This window comes from Melanotaenia boesemani, chromosome 8 (assembly GCF_017639745.1).
Source record: "Melanotaenia boesemani isolate fMelBoe1 chromosome 8, fMelBoe1.pri, whole genome shotgun sequence".
Taxonomy (NCBI): domain Eukaryota; kingdom Metazoa; phylum Chordata; class Actinopteri; order Atheriniformes; family Melanotaeniidae; genus Melanotaenia; species Melanotaenia boesemani.
Genome location: NC_055689.1, coordinates 16,890,809 through 16,913,252, shown reverse-complemented (window position 1 = coordinate 16,913,252; position 22,444 = coordinate 16,890,809). Strand labels below are relative to the sequence as shown.

The window sequence follows — 22,444 nt, the reverse complement described above, 5'->3', positions numbered from 1 at the left end:
ATATGACCATCCTCCACTAGGTGTGAATCACTATTTTCCTGTTTTGAACTAGATTTGCTTGTCTTTGTGCCTTTATGTCACTGTTTAACAGTAAGTCTGACATATTACAGTGTTTGATCATTTTAAAATATATTTAAATATGGCTGATAGTGCTATAATTGTACAATGTTATGACTGTACATTCATATAAAATATATTTAACTGACATACAAGAAATGTAGATTGCCTACAGCAAGAGCTAAGGACATTTTCTTATGTAAAAGTAAGTATATTGGGATTATAATTATGGAACAGTAGAATGTTATGGCCCAAAGAAAGTTTTTTTTATCTGTTATGACTGAAACGTCAGATCAGTCAACTTTACTGTCGTTATACAAGTACAACTAAAATAGAGAGACAACTCTCATCATAAAAGTTATTGAGATTATAAAGTGCATCTGTGAAACTCACTAAATTAAGCCATGAAAAACTAAATAATCTATAAATAAAACTCCAGTTAAATTTATTAGTGATATATAAACAATTACTCCTGAAATATGATTTATAAAATACAATAAAATGAGAAATCGACGTAACTGACATTGTGAATCATAGACGTGGCTAAATAACTCTAGTGGGATGGGTGATGGAGTTGGGGTGGAGGCTAATGGAGGCTACAGCACAGGGAAACTCACTGTTCCTCAGCATGCTTTTATGGGATTGGATTGCTCTATAGTGTTTGCCAGATGGTAAAAGTTCAACCAGTGTGGTTGAGAAGCATCTGAAATGATACTGGCCTTCTTCCTCAGAGGGTTGGCGTACACATGCTCCGTGTGTGGGAGCTCCTACCCTACCAAACGCTGCTGTAGTGTGTAGTGCCATAGTAATAATATTAATAAAGCTTTGGGCACCACCCACATAAGTAATCAGCAGGAAAAATTCTATCTTACATAATTAAATGAATTAGTCAGTCTCAAGACGCTAATTCTTAGAATTCCCATTTTAATTGACCTTAATTATCACACAACAAAAAGTTTGAGGACTACTTAAAAATAATATGAATATTTAATTTGAACTATGTAAATATGTAAATATGATGTTTAACCAAAGTTCATGTGGTAAAGATGTGTAAAATGGTAAGCAAAAAAATATAAATTAACTTAAATGTGGTGTTAATTAATGTTCAAAAGAAAAAAGAATGATTTCTGAATCATGGAACTAAATGTGAGGGTCTGTTTAAGAAGTAGCCGCAGTTTAATGAATAATAAGAAAGCTTAATAGAGGAAGATTAATTCACTTTTGTGACACCAGTCATGTATTATAGCAAACTTATGAAGACAATTGATCCTTTATCTGAGAAAAAACAAGCAAAATAACAACTAAGACAAATAAAACATGTAGAGATGGATCTTTCTCTTCAGTCCATTTCTGTCTCTCGTTGTCTGATCATCCCTTGATCCATTCATTTCTCCTCCTCCTTTCAAAACAACTCTCTTCCTTCTCATCATCTCTTCTGCTGCTTCTTTCATCACTTCTGAACTTCTGAGTTCTTTGAGTTTTGGACAAAGAAGAGGAAGCATGGTTTATATGAGGATATTTCTCTGCTCCCCTTACAGAGCCTGCAGCAGTGCAGGAGGTCGGGAAGCTGTCTGCTCTCTGATTGGATAGTTTAATTTGTCACCATCCAATCAGAGAGAAGTGTGAAAATATGGACAAAATTCCCAACTTCAGAGTCTCGCACGCAGTTTTGTGCTTTGCATCTGTGAACAGGGTTTTTGCAAAATAACTTTTTTTTTTTTTTTTTTCCACAAATATAAATCTTTTTTACAACCATGCAAACCCTTTTCTGCTTGATTTTTTTCAGGCAGGTTGTTTTTACAGGGTAACAAGCTTGATTTACAGATGCAAATTCTGAAATTATTTGCAAACATTCATTAACAACTGCAAAATCTTCATGACTTAATACTGAGCCCATAAATAAGGAGGTTTGTGAAAAATGCTGTATTGATTCCTGCCTTTATGTACTCACATATTAAAATATATTAGATTAGAGAGAAGGCTGTAGGGTGGCTGAAGCTCAGGAAGAAAAGAGCGTGTCATCACCAACCGGAAAGTTGATGGATTAATTCCAAGCTTCCCCTAACTCCATCCCGAAGTGTCGTTGGGCAAGACAGTGAACCCCACATTGCCTCCCAATGTGTCTATTGGGGAATGAATGTGTGTGTGAATGGGTGAATGTGAATGTAGTGTAAAGCTTTTTGAGTAGTCAACATCACTGTAAAAAGACTATAAGTAAAGTCCATTTACCATTTTACGTGACTTACTTAATTTAAGACTTAATTATATTGTTTATCACGCAGTCTCTGAGTGAAATTTTCATTTATTTTTTTTAGTTTCTGTTTATTTTTTTTTTTCTTTGTGCATATTTTTTCTCTATATGTAACTGCGTGGGGACAATGGTCTATTGAGTTTTTGATTCAATTCTTTCTTGGACATCTTTTCTTGGACTTTTTAAAGAGTGCAACAAAGAAAAATATCTGATTGATGGAAAAGTGGTGCAGAATGTTGTTATTCTTTTGTATTTAAATCCATTTTTAATTTGTTTTCATTTTGTATGTTAAGAATGGCAGTGCAGGCATTTCCTTCCTGACACTGACTGTTGTTACTGTTGTCTAATTTAGAATTGAATCTGTCACTGATGGACAAAGATAATTAATAACTGCGTGTACACTGTTAGCCAGACAGACATCATTAATCCACAGAAACAATGCCCCATGTGCATTTCAGAATCTGCAACAATGGATGGCTGAGCCGTGGAGCTGTATTCAGTAACTTTTATTTGCAGCTTGTCACTTTTCTAACAATTCTCTATTTCTGTCTCTTCATCCTCATGCTCATGTTTTTTTGTCCCTTGGCTGTCGTCTCTTGGTTATCCAGTCTGAGTTAAAGAGATTCAGCCATTTCTGAAGCTAGGGACTTAGTCCAAGTCTCTCACACACATAATCAGGTCCCAAGTAAAGACTATAAAACATTATGTTAAAGGTAACAAATATTCATTTGCAATGTTTTGTGTGTGTGTGTGTCTTTACGTATTAATCAAAAAGCAATGCATATTGTTGCTAACAAGGGTTTTTCATGTCTTCATTGGGACTGTGGAACACAACTCTTCTGTGATGATCATCACAGAGCCCGTCTAAAATGTTAATAGCGTTTGCTGTTAACCATGTCCTGACCACTTGGACTTATTTGGTTATCATTGCCTTGTTGGAAAGTCCAATGCTACACAAAGCCAGGCTGTTGTAGACTACCTGTTGTTTTCTTCTTGAATATTTTAAAGGCACTTCATTTATGTTTAAGCACCAGCCTTAGATTTCATCTGATTTCAAGCTAAAAAAAAATGTATTGATCAACTTAAAATCTGTACTAAATCCTAATTTGGCATAGATTTAAATAATTGTCAGGTAGTTAGAAATGCATGCTTAATTTTTTTTCTTCATGTAATCCTCTTTTTTTTCCCTTTTTTTCATACAGAAGCATAATGAACCTAAAAAGTATGTGAGGAAATTAGCCTTTTCATGGGTAGAGAAGACTTGTGGACACTTTATTACTGTCTTTTTCCTTCAGTAGTCTCCAGGTTTTTCTTCCTTTTTCTTTTTCTCTTTCAATGTATGCAAGTTACTACTACTCCATGATGTGTTTTGGCTTTGCATGCCTAGTGAAGAAACAGAACATTTGTAATGTGTGTATGCAAAGAATAAAATTTAAAACATATTTTGCTTCATAAGTTAAACATTCCACATATGACATATGTAGAGCCATGGGCTCAGAGTGGCACAAACACTTACACAACTACTAGTTGTGGTATTCATATTTTATCCCTGGTGACCACAGCTCACAACTTTACTCTCCACAATTAATTTTTATTTCCATTCAGAACTGGAACATGTATGTGATTTAGCCCCAAATTAAAATCCTGACACACAGTGTTTCTGTTTTCCAGCCTGCTTCAAAAAGTGGTTGGTTTCTCCTGGCAGTACAGATTTTAGCGTGACTAGGATGCAGTCAAATGCATGCAGGAATTCAGTCTTTGATGCTCTCAAACCTGCCCCATCATCCTCTGACTAAAGAATGCTTTTGAGAAGAAAGAGAGTGGAGAATTAGTTGGCACACTGGGAGGAGAACTAGAAAATATTTCATGATTTGGGATTTTATTCAAAGCATTTGGGGAATACCGGATTTGTCTTTGGATGCCAAGTAAATTTCAAGGCTAACCTTAAATTTAAAAGCTGTTTTTTTTTTCTTTAAAATCTTTTTTTACTCCTTGCCAGCTTGTACAACAACATGCACCTGTTTCAACTCCATGAGCATAGTGTTGCTCATTTAAACCTGCTAGTTCACACACTCATACTTTTTCCTTCTCTCATTCTTTTCTGTTAGTGCATCTTTTGTCTGTGCACCTTGGATGTGGAATAATTCCTCAGGATTTTAAGTGAGACTTGTTTATATGGTATCCATGGAAGAATTTGAGGTCAATTATAAATATTATTGTGGAGGAAGCATGTTGTTTTATTCTTATGATCTAAAAGCTAAAATATTTTTTATATTGATTCTATAATATAATGTTTTATACTGTATATAATTTCCAAAAGAAAACTGATTACAAATAGCAAAGCTAAAGCTTCACCTTAAAAACATGTTCTCAACAACAAGCTGTTCTTAATCGTTAAATATTTGCCCCATTAAGCAGCACAAAAACTTCAGCCTTGTTTTTACAAGTTAGAAAAAGAAAGAATCATGTCTGAATAAACAATATCAGTCTCCAGGTTAGTTAGCTGAAATATTCTCCACAATGTTCACAAGGTGACATATTATAATAGAGATGGTTATGGAAAAAATGTTTATGTTGGCATAAACAGATTGTCCTTAGTGATTTTTGAGTGTTTTTATGTCTCCACCCATGTGGCAATTAATACCAGTGTTTAGGCTATTTGTCCATATATATTCATGCTCTGCATTTGTATGTAATATTATTTTTTTATACAAAATACTGATTGTGTGAATGAGCATGAGTTTAAGCATTCACACAACAGTTTTCCTGTTTCTCTTTTTTATTGTACGAATGCGTTAAGGATATCAGAGTTGTGGGGTTGCGTGCAAGCTGATTTGGCAGACAGGTGAGTCTGCAGGTCTGTTTGTAACAAGCCAGTATGAGAGGAAACAACCTAATTTCACTCTTCTTCTTCACATTTCAATGAATCCATTCATCATAACAGTTGATCTTTGGCTTTTTTTTTTTCTTCCAGTGCTGTTTAGTCAGATGATGGACTGTAGTTCAGCTGCCAATTCAACTCTGTTTCAGCTCTCTTTCTGCCTTTTACAATGAGTTATTCAGTATTCAACCATTTCAGCACATTTAAACATCAGTTTGAGCTTAAAATGTGTTCTACTATTGACTTCAGCTGTATAATTACTTCAACTGAGGCTTCAGCAGATGTCAGCCATTTTCGACTGTCTTCACCTACATTAAACATATTTCACTTTAATTATCATTAATGTATTCACACTGCTGTTCTGCTAGAACAGCAAATTTTCTAGTTTATATTTGGTATTCAAAGATAAAGATCCCTGGGACTATAAATGTCTATTTGGATGAAATGAAAAGTGATCAAAGTTCAGCTCCATCTGATGCAAAACTGCACTCCAAAGCACACCTCCCTGGCATTTCTTTTGGAACAGCAAGCAACATTGTGACCATATTCCAGATTTTGTTGGATACTGAATTGGTGTCACCCGTTTTGTGAGCTCAACTTTAAACCTTGGTAATTGTAAAGATCTCCCACACTGCTGTTTCAAAGGTTGTTGTAGATGTCAATGTTTTAAAGCTTGTATCTTCTTTACAGCATCATCCATATTTGAAGCATTGACTAGTTTTATCGTTATAACTTTTATGAGTATAGATCAGGGGTTTCCAAAGTCGGTCCTCGAGGCCCACTGTCCTGCAGGTTTTCAATGTTTCCTGCTTCAACACACCTGACTCAAACGGGGGGAGCCCGAGGCCCCAAAGGCCCAGCAGGTTGGCCACTCCAACCCAACACCAGGGACAAGAACAAAACCTCTTTACCCCTACTCTTACCCATTCAATGAGGCAGCCCCCAGTCCCCGGGGCACCCCCCCCGCCCAGCCCCCGTTGAGAACACTTTCAAAAGAACCCAACAAACTGCACTGGCCAACAGCCAAGTTACAATCAAATTGACTGGCTGTTTCTACAGCAACAAGACCTTAATTGATTCCCTCTCTAATTAACATGCTTTAAAGACAGCTGGGCCAAGCAGAGCTGTGATAAACATCCCCCACAAGACATAGTTATTAGCTAAATACCCAACTGGTTATCTGGATGATGCTGCTGATGTTCAACACACTACATGCCTGTTAACTCATAAAATGTGCACTGATTTTTTTTTTTTTTTTTTTTTTTTCCATATTGAAATATGCTAATGTTAACTACTCTCCAGAAAAAATTAAGGTGATTTTTTTTTTGTCCTCCTCTGTATCTTCTATCACTACGTATCTCTACCTTGCAGGCAAAACTTTTTTTTTGCAGATTTTACATCCTTACTGAATCGTCATTGATTGAAGGATTTTCTTTGAACAGCTGAGGTAACAAAAAAAAAAAAAAAAAAAAACATAAATTCATATTTGTCTGTTATGAAAAATGAGTCCCTCAAAATATCACACTCCAATCTCCAAAGAGGAAAATCAGCATGTGACAGGTTTAATTTGAGACTACCTATGATCATAAAATGCAAAAATTTGATCACTGTGGAGTATTAATTTTTTTCTTGTAATTCTCTTGAAAACTGAGACATCCACCTGTGAATAAATTTTTGCTGAGTGTTAAGTGATGTTTTACCTGCTTGTGCTTCAGGATCCACTTGAGTTTCATGAGGCCTGACTTTGTGCCATGGGTTCACTATTGCACTGTAACACAGTGGTACTTAAATTACCCATTCAGTCCTGACAGAGCAGACATGCGTTCACAAAGGATATAAATGGGATGCATCACAGATGTAATGAGTTACAATGTCAAAAGCACCCACTTGTGTCTAGATCATTTTAGGTTTTTCTCCTTCACTGTTCCTTGCATTTTGGCTGCAGTCACCACTTTGGTAAGGAAAGCACAAATAACCAATCTGCCCTTAACTGTTTTTTTTAAATCAGTCTTACAATGATGAGCTGCTGCAGGATAACATCTAATATCAAATATTTTTATGTTAATACCTGCTAAAATCTGTGAAGCTTCTTGAATATCTCCATACTTTTTTCATGTAAACTTAACTGAGGATGTTTTCATCTCAAAACTCTTTTCAGCCACTGAATAAAATATTATTTTTTGTACATACGGGGAGGATTGGGTTATAAAATAATATATATTATATATATATATATATATATATATATATATATATATATATATATACAGACAATATGATATGATTTCCAATACTGACCAATCTTAATTTTATAAATCACTTATAAGAGTCATAATAATGGCGCAGAATAAAACCTCATTATAAAACAAACTGACTGTAATGTTGCAATCTCGTTGCCTAGTTTTGAACGCTTTTAATGTGGGCGGAAGCTGTAAATGATAAGCTGATGCAGTTTTATTTGATGCTTACTCTAGACGAACTGGTGCATGAAGTCACACAATTCTGTATTTCCATGCTTTCTGTGTGGGCGCTGGGCCGATACCTGCAAAGATGTTTAAACACATTAGTTGCATTTCCTGTTTTGGAGTTTGTTTGCAAACTACTGAAAAAGTTTGTGTATTTTATTCTTCATAGAATTCATTTCATATAACGGACGTAGTGAGGCCTTTGTCAACTGCATCAACATTTTAAAAGATGAACACATGAACAGCTTCAGTGTCACTTAGAGGGGCTTTACTGCTATTATAGTGGACTGGAGTGGGCTGGCTCTGTATATTGATCAGTTTGATCAGTGAGATGTATGTAAACTTAAACACGATCTGATTTTAAGAAATTTTAAGTTTTATTGCCCAGTCCTACATACAAGATAGTAGGAGGTTCCAGAGGATTAATTTTCTCTTTTTTTTTTTCTTTTTTCCTGGATTCCCCCTGAGTTTTCATTAAACCAAAAGCAGTGTTGTGCATGAAAACATTAAAATGATCATGGTTATAGGCTGTATTTTGGTTTTCTCTAAATTTTGAACTGAATAAGACTTTTACTTAGATTTTTACTTGAGGTGAGCAGAGTTCTCTCTTGCACAATTTAACTGAATCATAAACATGATATGTAGAATACACCTTGCAATGATCTCAGCACCAGTCACCGACACAACTTCTGCATTTACAACTAACGAGACTGCATTAGAATAGAAACACATAGTGTGTTGTTAAAGAAAAGACACATGTAAAACTGCACACGAGCATTTTGACTGCAGGCAACTTTACAGAAACTTATAGAAAGTGGAGAACTGAAACAAAGCAGGGCTCAGAAGATGGCTGTTAAGGAGTTAGTGATGCCTGGTAGTTTCATCTAAATGATGCAATAGATGACTTTACACATGAAGCAGATGTAATGTTAAGCTGGACCCCACAACAAATATTGTCACAAAGCTTCTGATCTGTTGGTTTTTAAGGCATGTAGCTGATTCTTTTGAAGTTGCATCTTTTCACCTGCTGCTAAAGTTGTCTTAAGATAGAGCTGTTACCCGGGAGAATAGATCATTTTGACTGCCCCCTGTGTGGCTAATATGTTTCATCGCTGTGTAAAAATGTTGAGTTGGTAGGACATAAAGCAAGAGGCAGTCTGCAGTCTGCATCCTAAACCCATCTAGGAAATAAATGCATCTAGGAACTTTAGTTCCTATCCTACAGATCCTACAGATAATCCTACATTGTAGCCTCAAGCTGAAGTTACTCCACTGTTACCAAAACACATTGTTTTATTTACTGCACCATTTTAAAGCCATTTAGCATCATTAATATTTAAATTAATGTTGCAGAAGCAGAATATCCACAATAAGAATAATGGTTACATATTTATTTATTTATTTATTTCAATCTCAGGTTTAATAGTAAATAATGAAATAGGTAACTAGATTTGATGGTCATGTCCCAGGGTTCCAATGGCACTCAATATTAAGAAAGATAATTCAATGTAAGTTGTCAAAATAAATATGTGTTAGAAATTTGTGTGAACTGGTTTATCTTGGAATTGTGAATTTTGTTGAGGATGGTAAATTATGCTCCATGAACATAAACTAGATATCTTTACTTAACTGCCCTGAATTTTGAACTACCTCTACATCTAGTGCTGTGTAACTTGCACAAAACTGACCAACGATTTGATACCATTTGTTTTGTTTATAATGTCTGCAAGATTATATAGTATGTCTTTAGATTTCATTAAGTTCTTAATTGTTTGGCTGTTACTTTTATAGCCAAACAAGCTTTTTGTTTGTTATTATTTTTTTTATTTGTGACCAAATGCTGTTTGTCCAAATAAACTTAGGCTGCACTCAGTTCATATATCCAGTTAGCCAGCATAAACATTTAAAGACATTTCATTTAGAGCAAAAAAAAAAAAAAAGGTCAAGAATAAATGTGTAAAACTGTAACATATTAGAATACTCAGTGTTAGCAAGTTAAAATTCAGCTTTTCTGCACTATTGTAAGTATGTAATAAGTCTGGCTTAACAGAAACTCTGCATATCTAAAGACTCTAGTATTCTACACCTTTATATTACAGCTGCTTCAAATAAATCACGTAATGTTTCTTCAGGGGCAATAAAGGACTAGCAGACAACTAAAGGTCACTTTTGCTGTCAGGTGTGAGAGTGAGTCAATGATGCCATATCACTGCCAGGTATATTTACCATCCGTCAACACCCAGAGCCCCACGCCTATTCATCCCTTTCACCTCCCAACATGTCTTTACTGGTTGTTTCTTTGTTGTGAAGGGCAGCTATGTACTGGGACTTAACGTGTCAGCTTCTACATGCATGAGTAATAGTAGTTTTGCACTCAACATCATTGTGTGTGGCTCTACAGTTCAACACATTCCACAGTATGTGTAGACATGGCTCTGTCTTAGCTTGTACTTTGGGGATAAGTTTCTAGTTGAGTCTAGATGTTTCTTTCCTACATGATAACAGTCACCGCCTTGAATTGGTAGAAACCACAAAGGATCAACAGGTGGTCCAGTATTTGTGCTCCATGTTAAGAGGAAAGGTATTTGTGGCAAAGGATGTCTGGCAAGCAATTACTGATCTATGTGAACTGAGTGATGTAACAGTAGGTTTGCACTATCTGAACCTGATCGATGTTTCAGTGTGCTGTGATCTAAATTTTACAACACTTTATTTGACCAGTTTATGTTTGTAATGCTGAGAGGAAGTCATGAAAAAAGCTTCTAATTACAAATGTTACACCTAATTGTAAACATTTTTGACGTTTTATTTTATTGTTTTTGTTCAAATGAATCAGTATTCAAATATAAAAAGTTATTAGAGGGTTAGTTAAATAAAAATGTAGTATGTTAATAAATACTTATCTAGAACTATGTTTGTAATTAAATGTAACACACCATTCTCCTTTCCAGAGGGCTCACTACTGTACATCACCCATGCTGATCTGTTTTGTTTTTTCTTATCTTATGATCTTTTTGGCCCTTATTGATGTTTGGAAAGCTTGAGAAATCTGTTATATTTTAAATTATCTGCTGTTTTTTTATTTGTTTTTCCAATCCCCTTGAATCACTTCACCTTGACTTTCACTTCTGAATCTATTGGTTCTTTTAAGCATGTTTTAAAAACCTAAATTTATTTTCTTTTTATACTCCCCCACCCTTGTCTTGTGTTTTGCTTTATCTTAATCTGCTTTATGTGTGCTGCTTTACAGTATGTCATAGAGTTTTATTAAGTGTTGCAACTTATTTCCTTCATGACAAACTTCACATCTAAAAATGTATTTTTAATGAGCTGGTGTGTCCAAACTGTTAATCTCTGTGAGCCTGAGAGTGATGATCTTCATATTCATGTGTTTATTTAGGAGACCCAGGAAACATTTCCGAAACTGGGCCAAACTGAGGCCTGGGAAAAGCTGCAAGAGCTAGGAAGTGGTGAAGAGGAGGGCAGCGCCACAGACTGTGATGACGAAGATGGTTGTCAAAGTTCAGGAGATGGTCAAGAAAAACACTGTAAGTGATGCTTGTTCACTCTCTCTTGTGCAAACAAGTATGTACCTACACAAGTCAATCTTTTCATCACTTATATTAAACAATACATATCTTTTAGCTGGCAACAAGTTATTTACCCTACCTGATCATCACATGGTCGTGGAAAAAATTTTAGTTTGTTTAAGAAGGGTCAAATCACTGGCACGCATCAAGCAAAGAAAACATCTAAGGAGATTGCAGAAACTCATAAAATTGGGTTAAAAACTGTTCAAGGCATTATTAAAAACTGGAAGGACAGTGGGGGACCATGGTTGGAAAAAATCCTAAATGATAGTGAGATGCAAAGAAAACTAAAGGGATTGGAACTGAACAGCTGTGGAGCCATAAGAAAAACCACTAGTTAGAAAGAAAAATTGCTAGGGAGCAGAAAGATTGGACTCGTGAGCAATGGAAGAAGGTCATGTGGTCTGATGAGCACATATTTACCCTGTTCCAGAGTGATGCATCAGGGTAAGAAGAAAGGCAGATGAAGTGATGCAGTCATTCTTATTTTTAGCTCATTGAGCCTTGAACTGTTTTCTGAGAGCTGCTTTAAAGTCACTATTTGATTTTCTCCTACATGGCAAGGGATATTATTTTTAAATCACATATTCTACTAATAATCAAGCAAAGGTGGTGGAACAGAAAGTTCTTCAGGTTTTCAGACTGGTTACTTTGCTCCTTTGAGCTCTCATATACACACACAGATGCCCACACACACACTCACCTCATCTTTGATGTTTTAGAGAGAAAGTGTCAGGACTTGTGTTCTATTTGATGATATCCATTTGATGTCCTAGAGACATTTTATATTTATCATCTTTAATTACCACTCTGACTTTCTCAACCCTCACAGTTTGAAAAAAGAAGTATAGTAAAGGCTTAAGTATTATTACATTTGACATTAGCAGGCGTCTTTAGCAGGGCAAATGAACTTCTTTGATCACCAGCCAGTGTGGCTAACAGATTTGTAAAGTTACCAGCCAATCAGAATTTCCACCAAACTAATGCTTTGGGTGGTAAAATAATCCAGATTATAGATTCTGAATGCATTTAATCATACACGGTTCTTTAAACTTGTTTTATTGACATTTTTCCTGAACAACTAACCAGCCTGGTATTTTACATCTTCCAACCACCACTACGTTTTTGTGTTTCCTTTTAAATGTCTTTATTTAGGCAGCTATTGAACGACATCCCACAGATGAAAATAAGCATACAGTGATATGTTATGAAACAATGTTCATGGGAAATGCAGTGATTTGCCTCATTCATCTCCGACTCAGAGTCAGCTCCCCTAGAAGAGCCAGCTCTTCCAACTCCCAAATGACTCTTGGTTCAGTATCACTCTGAGCTTGTTGTAGTTTAATTTAGTAATTGTAAATTGTTTGTGTGTTGGTAAGCATTTTTTCTTAATTCAATGTTTTCATTAAAGCCTTTTTTTATGTTTTTTTTTGTTTAACATTTTAATCAAACCTTACATGAACAACTGAACACAGAGCCACAACAAGCAAATCAAATAAAGGACCAAAGTCTGATCATTTAGACACTTTAAAGTGTTTAGATAAATATTTATATTTTTAAACCAACTCTGCATTCAGCTTTTCAGTCTCTAAAATCATTTAAATGCAGCCAGATGCTTCTTATTTTTCGGTTTTTGCTCATATTTTTACTTCTTCCAGTTCGCCGTCTTTCTCTGTCACTGTGAACCTGGTCTGTAACACTACACTGTTCAGAGCGTCTGCCCCCCATGCCTTCTTTTGCATAATGGTATGATCCTAGACTTCCTAGAATACGAAAGGCGTTTGATGGTGTGTCAGTCAAACTTAAGTTCAGCAGCAGCTCGATGTTGCGCTTCATAAGAGGAGTCGGCTCCTCTCGCTCATTTCAAAGATGCATCAATCATTCATCACCTGCCAAAGTGGCCAGCAAGTTTTTCCCTATACCCGTCAAATTTAATTTGTTGTGTTAATTTAGCGCCCTGATTTTTAGAGATCCAATGACATAGATGAAGTATAAATACTTTCTACCACATGTCAACTAATTTGTTAAGTGTTTGTCATAATTTCTCTCACATCAGTCATGGCCCCTAAATGATTAGTTGGTATCTTAGAGAAGTCGTCTTCTTGCTTAATTTTTCTGTTTCCACTCCCAGTAGATATCTGAATCTGATCTATTTTCATGTCTGCATGGCTGTCTTATTGAGGGAGCAACAAAGGGCCAGTGAAAACATAAATTAAAATAAGACACTTGTCCATTGAAAGAAAAGTAGTTGTCATAAATACTTTCTTTTTGTTTGCTTGAGTTTTCATATGACCTGTAAAGAGACTATCTGGGGGTACTGAATGCAGAAACATTAAGGCAAGACAGCTAATACAGTTACAGTGATAAGGTCCCAGCTGAGTAAGCTGAGCTCTCTTGGCTTTCCCAGGAGCAAGACTGCTGAAATGCCAGCTGCTGATTCAGCAGTCTCTTCAACTGTAACATGTTTACTCTGGGCAGCACCAATGCACAAGCAAAGCTTGCACATTTTTGCACATACAGGTTCTAAATGATGAGCACACAATTGAAAAATCTATTGAAATATGCTGCTGTTTGGTTATATTCCAGCCATGTGATTACATACATTTACATTTGTGTTATTTGTAATCATTACATTGTTCACTTTTGGGAACTTTATGTAATGATATAGGCTAACCTGTTTCAAATATTTTTTCAAATAAAAAGGGAAAATTTCCTCCAGGTTGCAATGACCATTGCACAGACAGAAATATTAGCAAATTTAATCAGTATATTTTTTCTAGTATTGATACCAGTTTTACTTTGATAATCACACAAATCTTGTTGTCTGCATATACTGTACTTGCAGATTTAGCTAATCCTGATTTAAAGGAAAACCAGATCATTTAGTACAAAAATCTCACCAACCTTGCACTTATAATGCAAAGGTGTGTAAGTTATTCAGCAAAAGTCACTATATAAAGCAGACAAAACCCAACAGCAGCTATGATACAGCACTAATAGAAAAGCTTGAAAACTTTAGTTTTACAAATTAGGAATGAGAAATTGCATTGTACAGTCTGAGAGCCGTTACATTCACAGTTGCACACAGGTTGGTGTTGCAATGTGGCCAAGAGCCACAAACCTTTTGCAGAGCCCTTAGAGCAGCACTTGTTTTTCAACAGTAGTAGAAATCAATCAAAACCCTCATCTGAGTTTTTTGAACATACCTAATTAAAATATAAATCCATAACCTGATGAGCCATGCTGCCTGTTAACTGTCTTTAAGTTTTAAAAAGAATGCCACCTACTAACAAAACATTTCTGGAAATGGAAAATGTAAAGAAAAAATAATAATAATAATCAGAATATTTTGTTAACGTTTTTTCTTTTGTTTGTTTAGTTTTTTATTATATATATATATATATATATATATTGAATAGAATAGAATAGAATAGAATAGAATAGAATAGAATAGAATAGAAATACTTTATTAATCCCTTTGGAGAGTCCTCAGGGAAATTTGGGTACCAGCAGCAATACAACACCAACAGTAAAGCAGGACAAGCACAAGACACAATATATACAGGTACAAAGCAAAATAGAGGCAAATAGAATGCAATAAATATAACAATAATAACAATAAGATAAGTTAAATAAAACAATATAAACAGGCATTGCACACAGTAGAGGTGGTACAGATTCCCAGTTCACTATTGCACGTATAAGTTATTGCAACTGTTTGTATGGGTTATTGTGCATGTGTTGTATCATATATATATATATATATATATATATATATATACATATATTGTTAATTGGCCAAACTTAAATCTGACTACTGGACCAATGCTGATGTAACAGGGCTGTTTTTAAGAGAATACAATAAAGGTTTATTGTCAGTTTTAGTAAAAACAATTAAATACAGTGTAGCAGCTCTTGCATCAGCAGCAGAATTGCAATAAAAGTACAATAAATTAAAACAACTGTAAAATTAAACTACAATAGATTAAAACAACAATGAATTTAAAACTAAAATAAAATTTAAAAAAACAACAGTATAAAGGTGGCTACGTGGCATTATTGAACAGATATGCCAGTTTGTTATAAAGTACAGGTACAATAAAGATGAAACAATTGCTGAGCTCATGGTCCACTCTGGTGCCCTCACCACTTGCTGCAGATTATTCCTGTTTTCAGCTGTGCCACTGTCAAAACACGCAGTGCAGCAGCAGGTCAGAATGCTTTATTTTGCTGACCTGTAAAAGTTTGTAAGGAGGCACTGAGGGAGGTGAGCAGACTTTAGTTTCCTGAGGAAATACAGTCTATGTTGTGTCTTTCTAACTTGATGAGAGAATTGTGTCGTCCAGGTGAGGTCAGCAAAGATGTGCATGCCAAGGAACTTGAAATTGTCTACCTTCTGTACCTCCTCTCCCAGTATATAGAGGGCAGCCTAGTGTGTTTTCGGATTTCCCAAAGTCCTCTAGTCACTTCTTGGTTTTAGAGATGTTTAAGTATAGTTTACTGTCAACACACCACTGCATGAGATGCTGAACGTCCTCTCTATAGGCTGTCTCGTCGTTGTTTATTATCAGTCCTACAACAGTGGTTGCAAAACTGCAAACTTAACAATGGTGTTTGTAGGGTGGGTGTGGGCACAGTCCTGAATAAATAGTGAGTAGAAAAGAGGGCTAAGGACACTAACTGCAGGGTACTGGTGTTGAGGATGAGGGTAGATGATTCGATATCTCCTATCCTGTCGTCTGTTGCTCAGAAAGTCCTGAATCCAGCAGCACAGTAAGCTAAGCCTAAGTTGCTCAGCATCTGAACTTTGAGTTTGTGAGGGATTACTGTATTAAAACCCAAGATGAAATCTACAAACAGCATCCTGACACATGTCTAGGTAAGAAAGGTCCCACCCATGGGGCGTCTGGTGCCAAGGGGTTAAGCTCAGTTGTGGATGTTCTCAACTATTTATTAATGCCAGGGATAATAACTAGTGTATGGAAAAGGGTATTCTTTTTCTTTTAGTGCTGTGCTGTACTCACATGCACTCCCATTACAGGCTCTTTAAAATGACCAGTTAGATTTTTACCATGTTTTCTTACCATAAAAATTTGGAGGACCTTCAGGGAATGTAGAAAACTCACCATCATTTTGAAACTGGCATCTCACAGCATAACTGACTCAGGATTTACAAACAGTATTTCAAAATGAATGCTGGGTTCACAGATATCCTCTTCCCAATTTCTTATGACTTCTTAAACACCAGTTAAATTTTTACTGATTATGTAGTCACCTTCTTGGCAGCTAGAACTGAGTTCCTTAGCATAGTTAAGTTGTAACTTATTGTAGGGGCAGGGGATTTATTTTACATTCCATCTGTCTGTGGACTTTTTTGCCTCTGTATACTTGTGGCAGAGCTCCCAAGGTTTGTGTTAACTGACGGCATGCCCACCCACTATTCTGCCAAGGGAGAGTTCATAAGCTAATGAACAGTGCTAATCTTAAAAGACTTACTGTCTATGTCATCTTTTCGATGTGATAGAACTGCTGCAGGCCTTGCTCAGAAGACTGGGATTTATGCTCACAGCCGCCTGCATTCTGACAATATGTCATTTATGAATTCACATGTTTCATACTTTAGGTCCACAAATGTGAAAAACGGGATTCTTTTGGGCATAATAAGAAAACTGAGCTTTGAATCTGTAGCACAGTTACACAAGTGTCACATATTGCTTAGCTGAAGTAAGACTTTCAATTTGGTAAAAAAAAAAAAAAGAAAAAAAGAAAAAATACAGACATTTGGAAAAGTCACACACTTTTCACATGCTTTAATGTTCTCTCAACAACTCAGAGACTGCAGTCTAAATGCATGACATAATTCCTGTTTGATCTCGGTTCTGATCTTGCTCCTATTGCCTGAAGAAATGCTAGTGTTTTGTGTGCCAGCTAAACAAGGCCTGGTCATGTATGAACTGTCATTGCTAAAGCCATGAACAGGAGGATAAATCAGGGAATCTTTAATGAACCATATTATCCCTCTTCCCTAGGGCTATGAGAGCCTCTTCTGTGGAACATTTGGTGGCGTGACCAGGGCTTATTAACTGTATTAGCCTGGGAACACTTAGACTGCTCCTTCTAAAGCAGCTATTCATTTGTGGATAGCTCATTAACTCATTAATCTCTAAAATACTCTCAGTGGCACATCAGACCGCTATCTCTCCATTAGGGAAAGGGAGAGTTTAAAAGTCTGCACATCAAAAGGTAGAACAGTACTTTATTTGTCTGTCTGCTTCTATGGCTCCAGCAGTGTTGCCTGAATCTCTTGGGGGATAGAGATAGTCTTTTTCTCTTTTGTCTTTCTGTACAGATCTGCAGAAACAGGCCAGCCAGTAAAGAGTCATTTTCACATGGAAAAAAAAAAAAAACATCTTTTACAGGTAGCACCTTTTGTATCTGAACCCAAGTTAAAAACTTTCATAGTGTTAAAGCTGCTGTGGATGTAGTCTACCTGGTAGGGGTATGAGAAGTCATAAAAACCAAAACATGGTAATGCAGGTTATCCATCTCAGAGGAGAAAAAATGAAAGCATGAATAAACATTTCCTGGAACTGAGCCAGGGAGATGTGCAGTGCCAAAGTGTGAATTGTACAGCCATGAAAGTACAATTCTCTTATGGTAACTTACACCATCTGTCAGAATAACTGGTGAGCTCATCAATGAAGTGAAGGCTTCCAACCACCCACCCTCAACTCACCATTTTTTACCTACTCTACAGATCAGTTGCTAAACCTGTCTCACAAAAATATTTTGCAATTATGGTGTTGTTTTGCCTTTGTGTCAAACAACATAATCATATAAACATGACAATAATGGACTTTTGGCTATAATGCCTCTCCCTTTATACACTCATACAAGAGGAAACAGCTGTACTTTGTGTGTATGTGCATGTTTGTGCATAAGTGTAAACCTGACCCCAAGGGACTCTGAACACTATTTCAAATTTACAGCTGCTGTTTTGTTTTTTTTTTTCTGAAAAAAAAAAAAAAAAAAACAACAACAACAACAAAAAAAAAAAAAAACACATGCACACAATCATAGAAGGCAGAAAGTCTGTAGGGTAATACAAGAAAAAAACAAATCAAAATCAAATACCTACTGTTTTACCTTCTCCCTCTCCCTCACACATGTGCACATAAACACTAATTATGAACCCTGGAAAAGCAAAAGCCTGTTAATAATAAGCTTGTTTCATCTTTGAATCTGATTTTAATATGGTGGTTCAAATTAGACATATAAAGTTTTTTTCCTTTTTTTTTACCTTAATGTCATCAGCACAGAGCTTTCTAAAGCCCATGAAACCTTAAAGGTGTGAGGCAGCTGCTCACCCTGCTAAAGGAGCCACATTCCTGACATGAACGGCTACTTACACCAACCCACACCAGTCTTTGGAGGATTATACTGGAATGACCCCAAGCCCAGTAAAGCCTACTGTTGCCCAAGACCCAGCACACACCTGCCTTTCATCTTACAAAACTTGCAAGAAGAGCATTGTGGATATTAAGGGTGAAGTGCCCAGCAACTGGGTGATGCAAAGTTATAGTTGAAGGTTTGACTGCACAGAAAAAGGTCTTAGACAGTTGAAACAACAGAAGGGTAATGCCATAAAGCTTTATGATTTAATTTGACAGTAAAATTGGTAACAGAGTCATGGAAATACAGCTAAAGGAGATAAAAAAAAGTCTGAGGTTTAGAGAAGATAAATGCAACATACAAACCAATGATTCAATCTACCGTGAGAGAGGAGGGTTAGGAAGGTGCATGGAGGATTTGGTGCTTGTATGCCCTGGCAGACTGGAAAGAACCTATCCAATCCTAAATCTTCCCATGCAAGGTTCTGGACTGAATAGGGCCCCTTGGGACTAGCGTGCATAGAAGCTGGCTGGCTAGCAGATGTAGTGGCTGAGTCCCGGGTGCGGATATTACCAGTATGACTGCCATTTCCCTTAGCTTTTCATCTGGAGCTCAAGGGCCTGAGAGTGAGTTCCCTAGGGCAAAGCAGGGTTGTAGAAGAAGGAACAAGAGGATCATAGATAGCTTTGGCTAGGCAGTAAGATGGTATGGTTTGTGGATAGATGCAGAAGAAGTGAGTAACATTTCTGGTCACATCTGCAGAATAATTTGTTTATTGTGTCGGACACTGTAAAAAACATTACATATTTTTCTCAAGCTTTGACCTTACATATAAAATATGAATTATTTTGAGACATAACCTTTGCGGAAAATTGGTATGGACAATTAAGAAAAAATATTCTCATTAATATGTAATTAACTGCCCTATTATGATCACCAAATCACCATCACACATCACATAGTTTTGTAATCCACTCTCTTTATTTCACATCGCCTTCATTCATCCTTTTTATAAACTTTCTTGCACTTTTTCTGGGTTCTTTTTTTTCTAACATGGCATATTTGACTTGTGGTTTTTATTATACTTTTTCTTTTTAGAACATATTAGCTTGAAAGACTCCCTAGGCACATGGTCATCAGAGGAGAATGGTACTCATTAGCCAGCATCATCAATTCCTTTCTATGCAGTATCTGTAAGCCTTTTATTACTGAGCTTTTCCAGCACACCTCTGGGAGCCTAGGAGGGAAACACCAAGAATCTTTGGTGTGACAGCAAGTGATAAAACCAAAGGTGGTGGGAGTAACTACCCATGGAAATTAGTAAAAATGTTACATAGAATTAAACATTTTGTATGGCTCCAATGAAGTTAACTAGCAGAAGAACACTAAATGCCAGTGACTCACTGCTCTGATACCGTCGCCACATAAAAGCCTTAACTACAGTACCAGAGATGGAGCTATTATTCACTAACATAACAAGAAGTCTTTACAATCTGTGCAGGTTTCCAAGTATTAAATGACATTTTAAAGTTGAAGATGGCGTCCAGACTCATAAAATGTTCTTTATTGAAAGCTCCAAATTCAATGGGTATAACTTGGGGTTTATTGTGTACATAACACCCTGTTATACCACTCTTTCCCCTTGACCCAGTGTCTGGCTAAGATTTAACTTTAAGCTCGTCATTAGGACCAGACTGAGTCTGGGAATTCAAGGAAGCCTTTTGTTTCTGGCTACACAAACTTACAGTTGGATATTTAGCTGAAGTAACATTGTGATGGACCTTGTTTAGTTCATCTACTTTATTTGAAACCCATACCACAGTTTTTATGCTTAGGGTTGCCATGAGACTTTAAGGGGAGGGTATATGTATGTGCCTGAGTGTGCAGAGGGCTGAGTGACCCCCTTGACTGTCTTGCCTTGCCTAGAGCTCAAATTTAGCTACTAACAGGGAAACTGGCATCCCTGCTGTAACACAGTACTAGGCAAATAAAGGCAGACATTCCAATGATATTGAAAAATACAGTAGAAGGATAAGCAGGGATGAGTATGATCCTCTTTGTCTCATCTCAAGCTGGTATGCAAGGAAAATACAGACTAGGTGAGGACAGAAGGGAAGACAACTACAAAAAGAACTTGGGTTTGGAGGTGGTGGGAAAGTAATTCTTCCTTAAACTCAAAAGATGCTAATGTTTTTTTTCAACTAGACCCAAATCAGAGTATCAGTTTTAGATGACAGAGGTGCAATTACAGCATGGGTGGTCAGATAATGGAGACTTGTAGTACTCAGCAAATATTTTATTGACTACCTGAAGGGTAAGTCTATGTGCAGGCTTAATGCATCAAGGAGACACATGCAAGACAAGGCACTTCATTAAAGGCCAATCCCATTGACCGGTGGTGAGAGCAACAAAGCACTTCTCTCCTATCCATAACTAATGTGGCAAATAAAGCTGATTCTGGAACAGGCTGTTGGGCCAGAGAACTGGCAGGGGGTGGATTTCTTGCTGATTCAGCTAATTACAATTTAGATACAAGAAGACCACTGACAGCACACTTAGAGCATCTTTCTCAGGAATATTAATTTTAAAACTGTAGCAAGTAATGCAACTAGGAGTTTACTTCAAAGTATTTGGCTTACCCCCCAAAATTAAATATTTATAACATCACAGCACTTTTTTTAATCCAGATATCTGAAAACACTTTGAAGTTGAACTATAACTTAAATCAGTTTTATTCAGAAGAAGCTGCTTGTGGAACAACACAAGGCTGCATTCTCATATACACTTGGTGTTTGTGTCCGTGCACTACTGCAGCTACTTATTGTCACTGAGCAGGTAGTTCAGTAATTACAGTTTGAAACACTTTGAAGTGCTTTTTACTACTTCAGACCTTGTAAACCTTTTTTTTTTTATCTGTCATCAGCAAACACAGAAGTGTTGGAGCATATGGGATTCTAAATCCTTAAAGTAAGATAAGACACTGTATGGCAGACTGTGCATTCTTGCTATATGGCAAAGGTTACAAGGAAACCTAGCAGGGGCATACAGCAGACATTGGCTATTGTCATTAGTAAGATCTTTACTGTGCTAAAACATGTAATGTGTGCCATGTAAAAAACAAAATCGATCACAGCAGGAGGAACAAGGAAAAGCATTAACCTTTTTCTGTATCAGTGACTTATTCCAATGGTGGATATGTTGTGTCAGGAGACACACCCTGACAGTATCTCAAGTGATGCCTTATGTGCACTTCCTCTTGACTATAATGGATGGTGATAAGAGTGTGTGCATGCAAGTGGGGGAAAATGAAAGAGAGAGCAGGGGGATATGAATGTAAGTTTATTTCTACATCCTTCACGCTTGTCTGTCTACAAGGACAACCTGACACCTGCCAGTGCAATGAGGCATCTGGTGTTTGAGTGCACACAGGTGTAGCATGTTCTGAGTATTGTGGTGTTGATACTGATGTGTGTGCATACAAAACATCATGTGAGACTAGGAGAAGTACAGGGTTTTTAACTTCTCTTTCAAAAAGAAGCTGTTTTCCTCTTAGGTTTCCATTCCATCTTGAACATCAGTCACACTGACTGGTGGAGGTCACTGTCCTCCCAGGGCCCCATTTGCCAATTTGTTTCTGTGAATATGTGTTTCTGTGTGTTTAAAGGATGTAAATTTTAATCTGGCCAAAGAGTTTGATGGTCTGGTAAGATGCCATTGCAGTGATCTCTGCTTAGGAGTTGCCATGCTGTAATGCCGGTTGCTAGGTTGGCTGCAGGTTAAGATATGTACCCTGCTGGCGCCCCAGCAT

At 36.7% G+C, this 22,444-nt stretch overlaps 1 protein-coding gene across 4 annotated transcripts in view; it reads left to right on the top strand.

Annotated features, from left to right (window-relative positions):
* Positions 1–22,444, top strand: part of gpc5c (glypican 5c) — a 117,071-nt gene that overhangs the window by 82,039 nt on the left and 12,588 nt on the right. For all 4 annotated transcript variants that reach the window (XM_041993746.1, XM_041993745.1, XM_041993749.1 and 1 more), the window contains one exon: positions 11,055–11,202. In XM_041993746.1, coding sequence (XP_041849680.1) covers positions 11,055–11,202 — 148 coding nt within the window. The remainder of the gene's footprint in view (positions 1–11,054; positions 11,203–22,444) is intronic.